Raw genomic sequence first — 14,388 nt, forward strand, 5'->3', positions numbered from 1 at the left:
TCCCGGATCATATTCCAGCAGGATCCGGCTCAAATTAAGCCCTGGGTATTAGGTATTTTTAATGTGTGTGCTCCGTTATTAAATTTGGCGTTTGTTTAAGCTTCCCTGTAATCTATAATAATTTAATATTGATTTCTTTTGAAGCTATTAAAAGTCTGTTGTTTACAGAATGTTTCTCCCCGCGTTTCATGTATTTTTTTGTGTTTCCCCCCCGATTTTTTCGCTGCGCACATCGGCCCAGTGTCCGCGGCTGCTCCGCTGCGCAAGCCGGCCCAGTGAATAGCTGTGTTTTTGTGTTTTAGTACTTGGGTTATAGGCCGACTTGAAACAAAAAAATTTGTTTGTCCAGAAAGTATTTTATATTCTTAAACATTGTTAATTATATTACAGTGGACGAAAGTCATTGTAAATTGTGTTGTTGTTGGCCGATTTCAGTTTAATGATGTGCAGTGCGTAGCTAAATAGCTGTTTTTTTGTGGTTTTGCACTTAAGCTATAAGCTCAATATAAAAAAGTTCATTTGTTTAGAACAGGGTTAATCAACTATATTGTTCTGCGGGCCAAATTTGGCAGATAGCTCTGGCCTGCGGTCCGGGGGACGTAACACTCGTGACGGAGTTCAGCGCTATTTTCAATATTTTCAATAGCGGTGAAATAAATGCTCCGGTTTAAAATGAATTCTCCCGTCAAAATTAAGAAATATTTTTAACAATTTATTCTGGGTCCGGATGGGATGGCATTTCCGTATCCAGTAAATCAGGAATGAGATTGGGTCCGGACAGGACTGCGTTCGGGTCCGGATCCGGACCGCGGTCCGCCAGTTTCTGACCCGTTTTAGAAAGTATTTTATATTCTTAATATAATTTGTTTTTAATCCGTTTTATTTAAAAACGAAGCTTCGAATATTCGCTTCGAATCAGTGCCGAATATCCGGAGCTCAAAAAACGCTATTCGGGCCAGCCCTAGTAAATCCTGAACTTATTACAAGACAACTGGTCAACTATCTGGGTTTGATCATGGGTTAAACTAAGTTGGGTAAAATTGGTTTTATTATGGATTTAACTGTAATGGATTTAACTGTAATGAATTTAACTGTCATTTTAATCTGGGCTAAACTGGGCTAAACTGAGACAAGTTTTGTATTGGATTAAACAAAGATGGATTTTAAAATGGGCAACACTAATTCTAAAATAGGTTTTAACCAGTGTTAAAATAGAAGAGGTAATAGGTAGATGGATTAATCTAAAATGGGGTTTACCCTGTTAAACAAATGTGGAATTTACCTTAGGTTAGAGGTAAGAGAAGATGGGCTTCATAATGGGTTAAGATAAAAGGATATGACCATAGGTGAGGACTAGAGTATTACAGTATTACAGCCTGTTTCATAGGTGAGGACTAGAGTATTACAGTAGTTCAGCCTGTTTTCATAGGTGAGGACTAGAGTATTACAGTATTACAGCCTGTTTTCATAGGTGAGGACTAGAGTATTACAGTATTACAGTATTACAGTTTTCTGGAGTTATGTGGTTCGCTGGAAACATGGCCTCCCTCTCTGGCTCTCTGTGTCTCGGTCTCTGCACATAGTTTCACAATTTGTGCAAGTTCACGTTCATCTAGTTCAAACAGGTTTTGGGGTGGGGTGATTATTAAGTGGGCTGGATGACGGAGGCACGGCTGTGGTTTTGTGGGGAAGCCGACCCACCTGACCCTCTGCACCAGGGGAAGGAGACCACTAATACACCACTGTACAAGGAGAGAAAACCTGATCTAAAAGCCTTACATTACATTACAGCCTCACCACTTAACAAGCCAGGGCCGTTGTGTGATTCAGTCTTTCACTGCTGTATCTACATAGTAGCTGTGTGTCTGTCATTCAAGACGCCCCGCCTCTGAACTTATCTGATGTTTTTGTTATAGTATTCAGTGCTTACTCAAGATGGGAGGGAGTAATTAGTGCTGATATCCTCGCTATGAGCCTGAACAGGAATATCCTGACAGATGCCACACAAACGTACACACACACACACACACACACACACACACACACACTCCAACAGGCACACCGCCAGCAGTAGACCAGCATAGAAACATAAACAGGCATAAAATACATTTAGCAATTAAAATGAACAAAAACACACACCTGCTGTACATAATGATTTTCCTACCATGTGTAAGTGTAGATTAACACAGTTGTGTGTGGCCCATGTGAAACCCAATCTGAGTACAGGAATGTGAAATATTCTGCCTGCTCATATTTATCAGTGTGACCCTACGTACACGTCCTGGGAGTGGAGCTCATCACCTTAATGTTTCACCATTACCATCTCCACCTGCAGTACCAGCTGAGGGGCAGGAGTTCGCACGCACACACACACGCACGCACACACACGCACACACACACACATACACACACACACACCAGGAACTTGCGCTTCTGTTTCCAGTGGAGCCCCTGTGCGTTGGTGTGGCGATGTGCCTCCGTCACCATGTGGATCAGCTCCCACTCGGAGCCCGTGGGCTCGGGCCTGTTCTGCAGCGTCTTCACCATCTCCTCCTTCCTCCTCCTCTCTCTGTTCTCCTCTATCAGACGTCGCTTCGCCACACCGTTTAGCTTCATCCAACACCACTACAGAGAGAGAGAGAGAGAGAGAGAGAGGAGAGAGAGAGAGAGAGAGGTGGGGGGTGAGAGGGAGAGACGTGGTTGACAGAGGGAGAGAGAGAATGAATAATGGAGGGAGAGTGCAAGATGAAGTAGAACAGAAAAAAGAACAAAAAATATAATAAAGAGATTTAAGTTTGAAAAACCAAAAAGGGCGCCAGCCAGAAATAACAAGAGAGAGAGAGGGGGGATGGAGAGAGAGAGATGGAGAGAAAGAGGGATGGAGAGAGAGAGGGGGATGGAGAGATGGAGAAGGAGGGATAAAGAGAAAGATGTAGAGAGAAAGAGAGGGATGGAGAGAGAGAGAGAGGGAGAGTGAAAGGACAAAGAGTAAGAGAGTGCATGATGATATATGTACATTAGGAGAATAAGATAAATCAAATAAATCAGAACACTTAACAGAGGGGAAAATCAAGGTGGAGGAGGAGGGGGAGACATGCAGCTCTCAGCGGCCTGGAAACCACGGAAACCACAAATCACGCAATCAAGTGGGCAGTGAGGGGGACCCAGCATGCTCCACAGGAGAGAGAAGGAACGCAGCGGACAAGAGAAGCCACAGGGGCGGGAGGGAGGAGGAGGGAGGGAGAGAGGGAAGAGGCCCAGGGCAGGGAGATGGATGGAGCGGGGTCGGAGCCCAGGGGAGGGGGCGGAGCCCAGGAGAGGGGACGGAGCCCCCCCAGACTCAGGCCGCGCTCCAGCGTGGCCGCCACTCGTGGGGAGCGCAACGCTCGACCCCCGCGGCACACGTGAGGGGGCGCTACGCGCGTGTTCGGCCCCACTCACGGTCCATGGCCATGCCCACGGCGATGCACTTCCTGAAGCGGCACAGCTGACACTGGTTGCGTGGTGATCTTGTCGATGATGCAACAGCCATCGTACTTGCAGGAGTAGGAGGGGGGTGGAGGTTCTTCTGGATGGTGCGGCGGAAAAACCCCTGAGGAGAGAGAGAGAGAGAGAGAGAGAGAGAGAGAGAGAGAGAGAGAGATGGAAGCAGGGAGAGACAGACGGAGACACAGAGAGAAAGATAGACAGAGAGAGAGACAGGTTTAGTTCGTCCAGTGTGCCACCTGCTATTAAAATCCATTTTCCCATATCTATAAATGTGATTCCCCTGATCTCTCTGCTTCATGGCAGTAGTCGGTAGGCTGTTGAGAGAGGAGCAGTATTAACAGGGTGAGCACTGTTACTCAATCTATCTCCCAGACACACAGAATCAGACCTCCGCACAGAGAGAGAGAGAGAGAGAGAGAGAGAGAGAGAGAGAGAGAGAGAGAGAGAGAGAGAGAGAGAGAGAGAGAGAGAAGAGAGAGAGAGAGAGAGAGAGAGAGAGCGTTGAAGATCAGTCAGCAGTCAAACAGTAGTCTGGCTACTTCCTGTGCATGACACAGCACTGACCGATATCGATGATGTCACACGACAGCACTACATACATCAGAGCGCTAATCTCACGCTGCTACACTGATGTCTTCTCAGCTCTGTAATCACTCTCAAAGCAGCAGTGTGGAACGGCAGCAGGCTGCAGTGTTCATCACACGGGTGGCAGAGGAAATGAACAAGACTCCGCAGTGTTTAGAGCCCATACAGCGGCTCACTGATTCATTTACATGTGCTGACTCGTTTATATGTGATTCATTTAACCGTAGCTCTCATATAACAGAATGTCAAATGGTGAAGAACCACCCTGCCCCTCTGGTGTTGTCTGGTTTTGATTTACCTTAACCGTTACCATACAGTAAGCATATGGCCACAGACTGGAACAGCATTTGTCCACTGACTGACCCAGGAACAGTGTCTATTCACTGACTGACCCAGGAACAGTGTCTATTCACTGACTGACCCAGGAACAGTGTCTATTCACTGACTGACCCAGGAAGACATATGTTAACTGGCTGACCCAGCGGTATATGGTCACTGGCTGATGTAGGAACAGTGTTTATCCACTGGCTGACCCAGGAACAGCGTTTGTGAATGAATTTGAGTCCTGATTCAGTCAAGGCAGTGTGTAGCATCATAATGAGAGTAGGTTACTGGTCTAGCTGGGCTGAGAGCAGACATGGCTTCAGCGCTGACGGGCCTCACGCCTCACGTTGGGGAGGAAGGAGCTTTTATCACCCTTCTGTGCCTCTTATCTGCTGCTGGGAGTGTGATTATAGCTGGGTGTGGTTGCTGCTTCGCCCTGCTACTGTGTGTGTGTGTGTGTGTGTGTGTGTGTGTGTGTGTGTGTGTGTGTGTGTGTGTGTGTGTATGTGTGTGTGTCGTGTGTGTGTGTGTGTGTGTGTGTGTGTGTGTGCACGCTCACCTTGCAACCCTCACAGGTGATGCAGCGGTAGTGGTAGCCAGTGGCTTTGTCTCCACACACCACACAAGGCTCATCCTTCTCTAGATAACTGGGGATGTACCCTACAACACAGAGAACATGGAGTTACACACACATTCGCACACGCATGCACACACACACAGAACATGGAGGATATACATATGCATGTGACATAACTATGTCCACATAATCCAGTAAGACACTCACTAAATGCCCTGGCTTAAAATCCATCACATGCCAGGTGTCATATGTGACAGGTCTCACATATTTCTTTCTCAGACATTCCAAGCAATAAAGCAAAAAAGTGCATAATTTTTTATTACCAAACCCATGTAGTAAACTAGCATGTAGTAAACTAGCATGTAGTAAACTTGCATGTAGTAAACTAGCATGTAGTAAACTAGCGTGTAGTAAACTAGCTCTCAAAACCTTCTAGAAGGAGAGAAGCAAGGCTGTGTGGTAAATTGTCCCAAACAGCCCCATACAGCCTGCACCGGTGACCAGAAAGGCCCTGCCTGCCCCGGGGGGAGAGAGGGGGGCGGCCCTGACCCTCCTGCCCTCGTGAGACAGTCCAGTGTGCCAATAAAGATACGAAGAGTGAGACCTTTGGCATCAGGCTGGTAGAGAGAGATGAAAGACACACACACACACCCTGTTACTATGCCACATCTAAGACATAGCACAGTACAGCATAGGTGCAAGGTGTGTGTGTGTGTGTGTGTGTGTGTGTGTGTGTGTGTGTGTGTGTGTGTGTGTGGTGTGTGTGTGTGTGTGTGTGTGTGTGTGTGTGTGTGTGTGTGTGTGAATATATACTAGTTACTAGACGGGCCGCCCAATGGAGGATGGGCTCCTCGTGTCTTACTCCTCTCAAGATTTCTTTCTAAGTCCTGTTCAGGAAATTCTTGTTGCCACAGTAACCTTTGGCTCATTCAATACGGATCTGGAACCTACATTTGAAAAACTACTTTGTGACATGTAAAAAATGCTTTTTCTATACACATTAAAACACACATCCACACTCACACTTAAGGATTCTATTAAGAGCTTTGGCATCGACTATTAATTTAGTTTATGAATTCATGTTAATAAAGCTGTGTGAATTTGAGTGGAGTAAGCAGGCCTGTTTCCCTCTCCCCATCCTCACCCTCACTCATAAACCAAATGGCATGTGAAGGACAGTCTGTCCTGGTCACACACTGCGCCCTCACACACTGAGCTAACAGACATGGCAAACGGGCGGTGAGGAAGCGCCCTGAATGCTGACCCCGCACACACACACCACATCGCCACGCGTGTTCTGCAGGGTAACCTGGGGGTCAGGGGGCACTCCGCCTTTTCTCACACACAGAGGCCTTTCTGAAGTCAGGGAAAGAAGGCCTCGTACCCACCTGCCCCGTACCCCACCTGCCTCGTACCCACCTGCCCTGCACATCTGCTCCGTGGGGTTTGCAGCCACTGTGCCAGTGAGCAGGTAAGTTGCCGGTAGTACTCAGTATACTACCCAGAGTGATGGGGTCACCTCTACCCAGAGTGATGGGGTCATCTCTACCCAGAGTGAGGGGGTCACCTCTACCCAGAGTGAGGGGGTCACCTCTACCCAGAGTGAGGGGGTCACCTCTACCCAGAGTGAGGGGGTCACCTCTACTCAGAGTGATGGGGTCACCTCTACCCAGAGTGATGGGGTCATCTCTACCCAGAGTGAGGGGGTCACCTCTACCCAGAGTGACGGGGTCATCTCTACCCCAGAGTGAGGGGGTCACCTCTACCCAGAGTGAGGGGGTCACCTCTACCCAGAGTGACGGGATCATCTCTACCCAGAGTGAGGGGGTCACCTCTATCCAGAGTGATGGGATCATCTCTACCCAGAGTGTTGGGGTCATCTCTACCCAGAGTGACGGGGTCACCTCTACCCAGAGTGACGGGGTCATCTCTACCCAGAGTGAGGAGGTCACCTCTACCCTGAGTGACGGGGTCACCTCTACTCAGAGTGAGGGGGTCACCTCTACCCAGAGTGACGGGGTCACCTCTACCCAGAGTGACGGGGTCACCTCTACCAGAGTGACGGGGTCACTTCTACCGAGTGAGGGGGTCACCCCTACCCGGAGTGACGGGGTCATCTCTACCCGGAGTGAGGGGGGTCACCTCTACCCAGAGTGATGGGGTCACCTCTACCCAGAGTGAGGGGGTCATCTCTACCCAGAGTGATGGGGTTATCTCTACCCAGAGATGGGGTCACCTCTACCCAGAGTGAGGGGGTCACCTCTACCCAGAGTGATGGGGTCATCTCTACCCAGAGTGATGGGTCATCTCTACCCAGAGTGATGGGGTCACCTCTACCCAGAGTGATGGGGTCATCTCTACCCAGAGTGATGGGGTCACCTCTACCCAGAGTGATGGGTCATCTCTACCCAGAGTGATGGGGTCACCTCTACCCAGAGTGATGGGGTCACCTCTACCCAGAGTGATGGGGTCACCTCTACCCAGAGTGATGGGGTCACCTCTACCCAGAGTGAGGGGTCACCTCTACCCAGAGTGAGGGGGTCACCTCTACCCAGAGTGATGGGGTCACCTCTACCCAGAGTGATGGGGTCACCTCTACCCAGAGTGACGGGGTCAAGTCTACCCGGAGTGATGGGGTCACCTCTACCCAGAGTGAGGGGGTCACCTCTACCCAGAGTGATGGGGTCACCTCTACCCAGAGTGAGGGGGTCACCTCTACCCAGAGTGAGGGGGTCACCTCTACCCAGAGTGAGGGGGTCATCTCTAACCCAGAGTGAGGGGGTCATCTCTACCCAGAGTGAGGGGGGTCACCTCTACCCAGAGTGAGGGGGTCACCTCTACCCAGAGTGAGGGGGTCACCTCTACCCTGTGCTCCTAGCATTGACATCTCAACATAGCTTTTTTGCACTTTTCAGTACAGCGACATGGCTCCTCCATCAAGGCTCCTGAACTCACACAAGGCCTCAAAGCTAACCCTAACCCTTACCCCAACCCCAACCCTAACCCCAACCCTAACCCTAACCCTAACCTTCAGTGTATATATTAGTTTGGAATTCATTTGAAGCACTGGAAGTTAAAATACAATTTTAAACAACATGAACTAATAAAGCAAACATGAATTTCATGTCATGTTCAAATGTTGGACTAATGTAGATCAATGTAGGAGCAACTGGTTTTAGTCCAGACTCTGACCCATGTACACACGCACGCACGCACGCACGCACGCACGCACGCACGCACGCACGCACGCACGCACACACGCACGCACCACACACACACACACACACACACACACACACACACACACAAATATCTCTTCCAACTGATGCGTTTAACATATGACCCAGGCAGGAGTTTTACGGCCTGTTGGGAGACTGCGGAATTCTGCGAACTCTCCTTCCTCACACTCTCTCTTTCCCCTCTCACTCCATCACTCTCTCTCTCTCTCTCTCTCTCTTCCCTCCCCCACATCTCTCCCCTCTCCCCACTCGATATGCCTCGCTCCGTACATAGCAGAGCGTAAGAGCGACCGGATTTATTCACGCAAATGGCAGATGTGATGAAGGCAAGTGCGGGTGATAAATATGGGGCTGGGGAGCAGACGGACGGGAGGCAGGAGATATCTGCTACATGCTTCCCTTTCTCCCCCTGCCTCCGACCAGGGAGAAGCAGCGGCCCTGGAAAAAGGATCGGACGGGTGTGGAGGGGCGGAGAGCAGGGGCTTCTGGGAGCTGGTGAGGGGAGGGCCTTCACATCACAACACTCTATGCTGGATTTCCTGCGAGCCTGACAGGCATGTATGAGCGCAGCAAGCCATGTGGCGGATGAGGGATGACATCACGATGACATCATTAGGGATGTCCGATCCAGCTTTTTGAACTTCCGATCCGATACCGATAATTTATTTGCACTTCCGATCCGATACCGATATCGGCCGATACCGGCCTATCCGAGCATGTATTAAAGTTTAAAGTTATTTAGCCAACTTACTTTGTTGTCAAACTCATGTTGAAAAAGGCGTTTTACTCTTGATAACAAGTAGCCAGCTGAATTAGGTGTGTTTGAATAATACACAATGGTTGGTAAGGAGAAACTGACCTGTTTATTTAGCAATTAATAAACTCAAAATAGACAAAATATTAAATAACAAACAGAAATAGCATCAGTAAACCAAGGATTAAAAAGCCACAAGTGCAATAATATTGTAAATTATATTTTAAAAAAAACACACAACCTGAGTGGAAATAGTCTATTATTAACATTAACATCCATCAGTGCTCTTGAAACAAGTGTAAACCAAAGCTTAAAAAAAAAAATCCGTGCACATATCGTAAACTAATTAAAAGCAAAATGCCTTCTACTCCACACTTTGCTGCCTCCACTCCTCATCTATACACTCCCTTCAATTCAAACGTTTCTGCAGTGTTAGTTGTGTAGGACCTTTCTTTTTGTCTTCGGTTTTCATTAGAAACTCGTCATGTTGTTTATGGTGGTATTTCGCTAAATGCTTGATTAGATTGGTGGTATTAAAAGTTCTTACAGCTTTACCACAACGCTTGACTTTACTGTGGCATATGTTGCACTCTACTCGATCTTCGTCTTTGTCATCCTTTAATGTAAAATAATCCCACACAACTGACCGATAACTTCAATTTACACGGCGGTCCGAGATGCCACGGAGCTAAATTGGGGCAGAAACTACGCTCGTGTGCTGAAGGAGTGCTGGAAAATGCGGACCGGATTTTACTCTCACTAGCAAAAACTGGAATGGATTATCTAAATGGGTGCGCAGGAAAACCGGGATCGGACTTAAAAAACTGAATCGGGAGTCTGGATCGCATTTTCTCGTGTCTGCCGATCCGATACCGATACGCATTTTTTGCTATTATCGGCGGCCGATCCGATCCAAATATCGGATCGGGACAACCCTAGACATCATGCGGCTTCTGTAGCGAAGCTCGACACACCCCTGACCATCGTGACATGTGAGGGGGGGGGGGGGGGGGGGGGGGAGGGAGAGGGTCTTACCAGACATGCTCTTCACGAACACTGGCTGTTCTTCCTCTTCCTTTTCGGGCCATCGAGCCACCTGCAGTGAGACAGAGAGAGAGAGAGAGAGAGAGAGAGAGAGAGAGAGAGAGAGAATAAAATGAGTACAGTTTGAGAGTACACACAGACTTTAAGGCTCAGATTGGTGCATAATTCACGCTGCTCAGGCCTGAAACCTTCGTCTCCCGTCCGTCCGTCCGCACGAGTGGCCCTCCACTGTGGTGGAGAGCAGCAGTGGCCCCGGGGCCCTGGGAGCACCACCTGACCACTATATGACCAAATCAGCAGGGAGAATTGGGAGGGAAAGCGAGGAGAGGCATGACCTCGAGCACACGGGGCCTGCGTGTGAGTGAAGCCCCGCCCCACTGTCATCAGAGTGATGGGCCTTTGAAGCAGAGTGCTTGCCTGCACATACTGTATCTGATGAATCTTGGCTGAATTTAATACAGTCTCGCATGTAAGTGCAAGGATGATAAAAACGAGAGGCATGCATTACCGTCCCTTGAAAAGCATGCACACACACATACAAGCACACACACCACACACACACACGCAAGCACACACACAAACACACGCACGCACACACAGCCACAACTTTTATGCACACAGGCACAACTAAAGGGGGAAAGGCTGGCAGAGGTGTACCTCAGACATTAGTCCACTAAATAATTGCAGATTTCATTCCAAGGTTTTATGACATCTGTACTGGGAAGCCATTCATATATCAGACCAACAGTTTGAAGGTGTATTTGAAGGGAACGTCAAAGCGCCTTAGCCTCTGAAGCTCTCTACCTCTCCCACGAGCCTCCTAAAGCCCTTTCATCTCAGCACATCCCCTCTGTGATGCGCTGGTCAACGCAGCCTCACCCAATACCCGTCAATCATTGTACAGCCTGTTGTGACCCTACCGGAGCCTATCCACACTGGACACACTGGGACACACTATCCACACTGGACACACTATCCACACTGGACACACTATCCACACTATATGCACTGGACACACTATCCACACTGGACACACTGGACACACTATACGACTGACACTCCGCGCTCGGACACACTATCCGCACTGACACACTATCCGCACTGGAACACACTATCCATACTGGACACACTATCCACACTGACACACTATCCACACTGGACATTGGCTAGGCAAAGGAAACCATGACTTTTTAATTATCTGGTTAACAGACATAGAATCTAATGTTAATGTTTATCTAAATACAGTAATTCACTGAACGACCTGTGTTTAGAGGAGAGCAGTGAGACAGAGAGAGAGAGAGACAGACAGACAGAGACAGAGAGGAGACAGATATGTGTGATGGAGAAAGAAAAGCATATCTGCCACTTAGTTTCCTAGAAAGCTAAATGATTTCCACACAAATGGAGTAGCTACACGACTGTCATTAGCATAGAGCTAATGCAGGTTTAGATGGAAGCACGCGCATCTCACCAGTAGTCTGTCCAAACACAGGGCACAACAATCGTTCTGGCTGCGTGGAAATAAAGCGTATTGTGTACCAGACTGACTGATTTCAGGTATTTTCAAAGCAATCCTCCTTTCACAGCTTTCATGGGAAGATGAGATGTTCAGAGATCACACAACAAGTAAAGAACTTCAAAGAACTTCAGAGAACCTTTGCTAACGTGAGTCAGCGGCACTACTGATAGATGTAGCACCATGACACTGCCCAGATGAGGAGGACACATCCTCCAGGCGAAGAAGGCAGGCGTGTGGCTGCACACATGTGCGTGTGTGTGTGGTGAGTCCTACCTGATGACTGAGCGAGATGGCTAGAGTGTGAATGGTGAAAGCAGGACTGCGTGGGCAGACAGCCGCCCTCTCTGACTCCCAAACACGCACACACACACACACACACACACGCACGCAAGCACGCAGGCGCACGCACGCGCGCACACACACACACACACACACACACCACACACACACACACACACACACACACACACACACACACGCCCCTGCTCTCGCGTAAGTGCATCCTCTCTGGTGTTCTCGGACTCTGCCTCCCCCGTCACTGTTAGAGCTGCTGGTCAGAATTCCTGCTCATACAACGTTTTTCTTCTTCTATGATCGATCTCTTTCAATACTCCATGTCTCGGCTGGCATCTTCCAACAGCCCCTCCCTCCTTCCCTCTCACTCCTCTCACTCTCAACTCACTCACTCACTCTCACTCACTCACTCACTCACACACTCTCACTCTCACTCACTCACTCACACTCTCACACTCACTCTCACTCACTTCACACTCTCACACTTACTCTCACTCACTCTCACTCACTCACACTCACTCTCACTCACTCACTCACTCACTCACTCACACTCACACTCACTCACTCACTCACTCACTCACACTCTCACTCTCACTCACTCACTCACTCACTCACACTCTCACACTCTCATCTCACTCACTCACACTCTCACACTCACTCACTCTCACTCACTCTCACTCACTCACTCTCACTCACTCACGTCACTCACACTCTCACACTCACTCTCACTCACTCACTCACTCACTCACACTCCACACTCACACTCACTCTCACTCTCCCTTTGCTTCAGTAATCCTGCTTTGGGCCAGTTTGAGAGGTGGGATAATGGGAGCAGATTGAGATATGAGACAGCACACAGGGGCAGGAGTAAACACACTGCTGCACCTCTCTACTCCTCTTCCTCAGTCATGCTGAAGGTGTCATGCACCTCCCACTAAAGCAGCACAGACGTGTTAGAACTGCAGGCGGAGACCAGCAGACCCAATGCTAAAGTTTGACACACGCAACATTAGTATCAGGGGAAACAGCATAAAACAGCCCAGATAACAAACGGCGTAGATCCCTGAGAAACTCCAGGCTAAGTAGCCAGCACACACACAACGTGGCTTCTGGGGAAGCTTCTGATTGGGTAGGAGCGAGCAGCGGTATGTGAGCAGGGAGATGCGGCAGTGTGTTGAGAGCAGAGGGTGGAAAGAGTGCGAGAGAGAGAGAGAGCGAGAGAGAAAGAAAGGTGAAATTAAAGGATAGATAAAAGATAGAAGAAAGAGGAAGAGAAAGAGAGAGCACGTGTGATGAAGTAGTGTGATGGGGGAGGGGCCGCAACAGTGGGCGCTGGTCTACTCCAGAGTAAAAACACTCCGTCTACACTGCTGTCATGATGCCTGGTATGACTGTGATTAAACAACTTTGCCAAAGCAGTACGAAGGAGAAAAAATTAATGCATAAATAATAGAAAAGCGTCACAACATACTGTCTATATAAGAGCATATCATAGAAACAATAGCATTTCTAATAAATTATATAAAAGTCTCCTTCTTAAATGCTACTAGGGCTGGAACAAATGTATCTGCTTTGGTCAATGTCTTAAGTTTCGTCTCCAGGAAGAACAACAACTTTTTCAGAGCCACAAAGGGACCTGAATGAACTGTTAATTGATATATCTTTAAGTAATATATATTTATATATATAATAGAGTATATATAATAGTAGTATATATATTATATGATATATATATATATATTCTCATTTATAATTAAATTAATATGTTCAATATTTTTGATATTGAGATATTATATTAGACATTTTATCAGATGATGGTAGCATTTCATAATCATCACACTGGAGCGTTGACATCTGGACCAATAAGCAGAGGGCGAGGGCATAGGCCAGAAGAGTTCCATATTCTATTGGATGGACTTCATCCTAACTGAATGACTGACAGCATTTTATTACTTTGTGTTGTATGATGGTGTGTAGGGGACACAGAACCAGTTCTGCTCATGCATTACTGGATCAATTTCTGTGCACTCCATTAATGCTTTGTAAACTCCAGTTGTACAAAAATGGGTTTTATCAGTTTTTTTTTATTCAGATCTAAAACTCTGTCAGCTACAGCCCCGAACCCCTCCCCTTCAGGTGTGTGTTAATGTAGTCCATGTCTTTATATGTACGTCCATGGGTGTGGGCTGGGTGTGTGTGTGTGTGTGTTCACTTGTCCCGTTAGTCTAAAGTGTTTCACACAGTGCTTGTTAGGCTACATGTATATAGTGTGTGTGTTTGTATCATTTGGTGCTCGTCTTTAATGTGAGTACTTTTGAGTGTTAACTCTGTGAGTGTGTCCTGTGTTAAGCCGTCTTAACTGTTGTTTCGACATGCCGTGAGCGTGTCCTGCGTCAAGCCTAATTAACGTAGCCTTTGTGAACGCACTTCGTCTTCGCATCCTCGAATCCCTGGCACCCATCACAAAACTCCATATATTTCAAACACATACCATAGAATCTTTCATTACAGAATTAAGTTTTAAGCCCATTTTGATGTAATATTTTTCCAAATTTTGAGGAAC

General features: G+C 47.8%; 1 protein-coding gene across 1 annotated transcript in view; it reads right to left on the reverse strand.

Moving 5' to 3' along the window:
* Window positions 1-10,059, reverse strand: part of thrab (thyroid hormone receptor alpha b) — an 18,635-nt gene extending 8,576 nt beyond the window's left edge. The window contains 7 exon segments of the mRNA XM_076999910.1: window positions 2,419-2,601; window positions 2,603-2,625; window positions 3,442-3,502; window positions 3,504-3,554; window positions 3,557-3,592; window positions 4,958-5,058; window positions 10,004-10,059. Coding sequence (XP_076856025.1) covers window positions 2,419-2,601; window positions 2,603-2,625; window positions 3,442-3,502; window positions 3,504-3,554; window positions 3,557-3,592; window positions 4,958-5,058; window positions 10,004-10,010 — 462 coding nt within the window. The 5' untranslated portion in view covers window positions 10,011-10,059.
* Between the last annotated feature and the right edge of the window lie 4,329 nt (window positions 10,060-14,388).

The sequence above is a fragment of the Brachyhypopomus gauderio genome, chromosome 3, assembly GCF_052324685.1.
Source record: "Brachyhypopomus gauderio isolate BG-103 chromosome 3, BGAUD_0.2, whole genome shotgun sequence".
NCBI classification, from domain to species: Eukaryota; Metazoa; Chordata; class Actinopteri; order Gymnotiformes; family Hypopomidae; genus Brachyhypopomus; species Brachyhypopomus gauderio.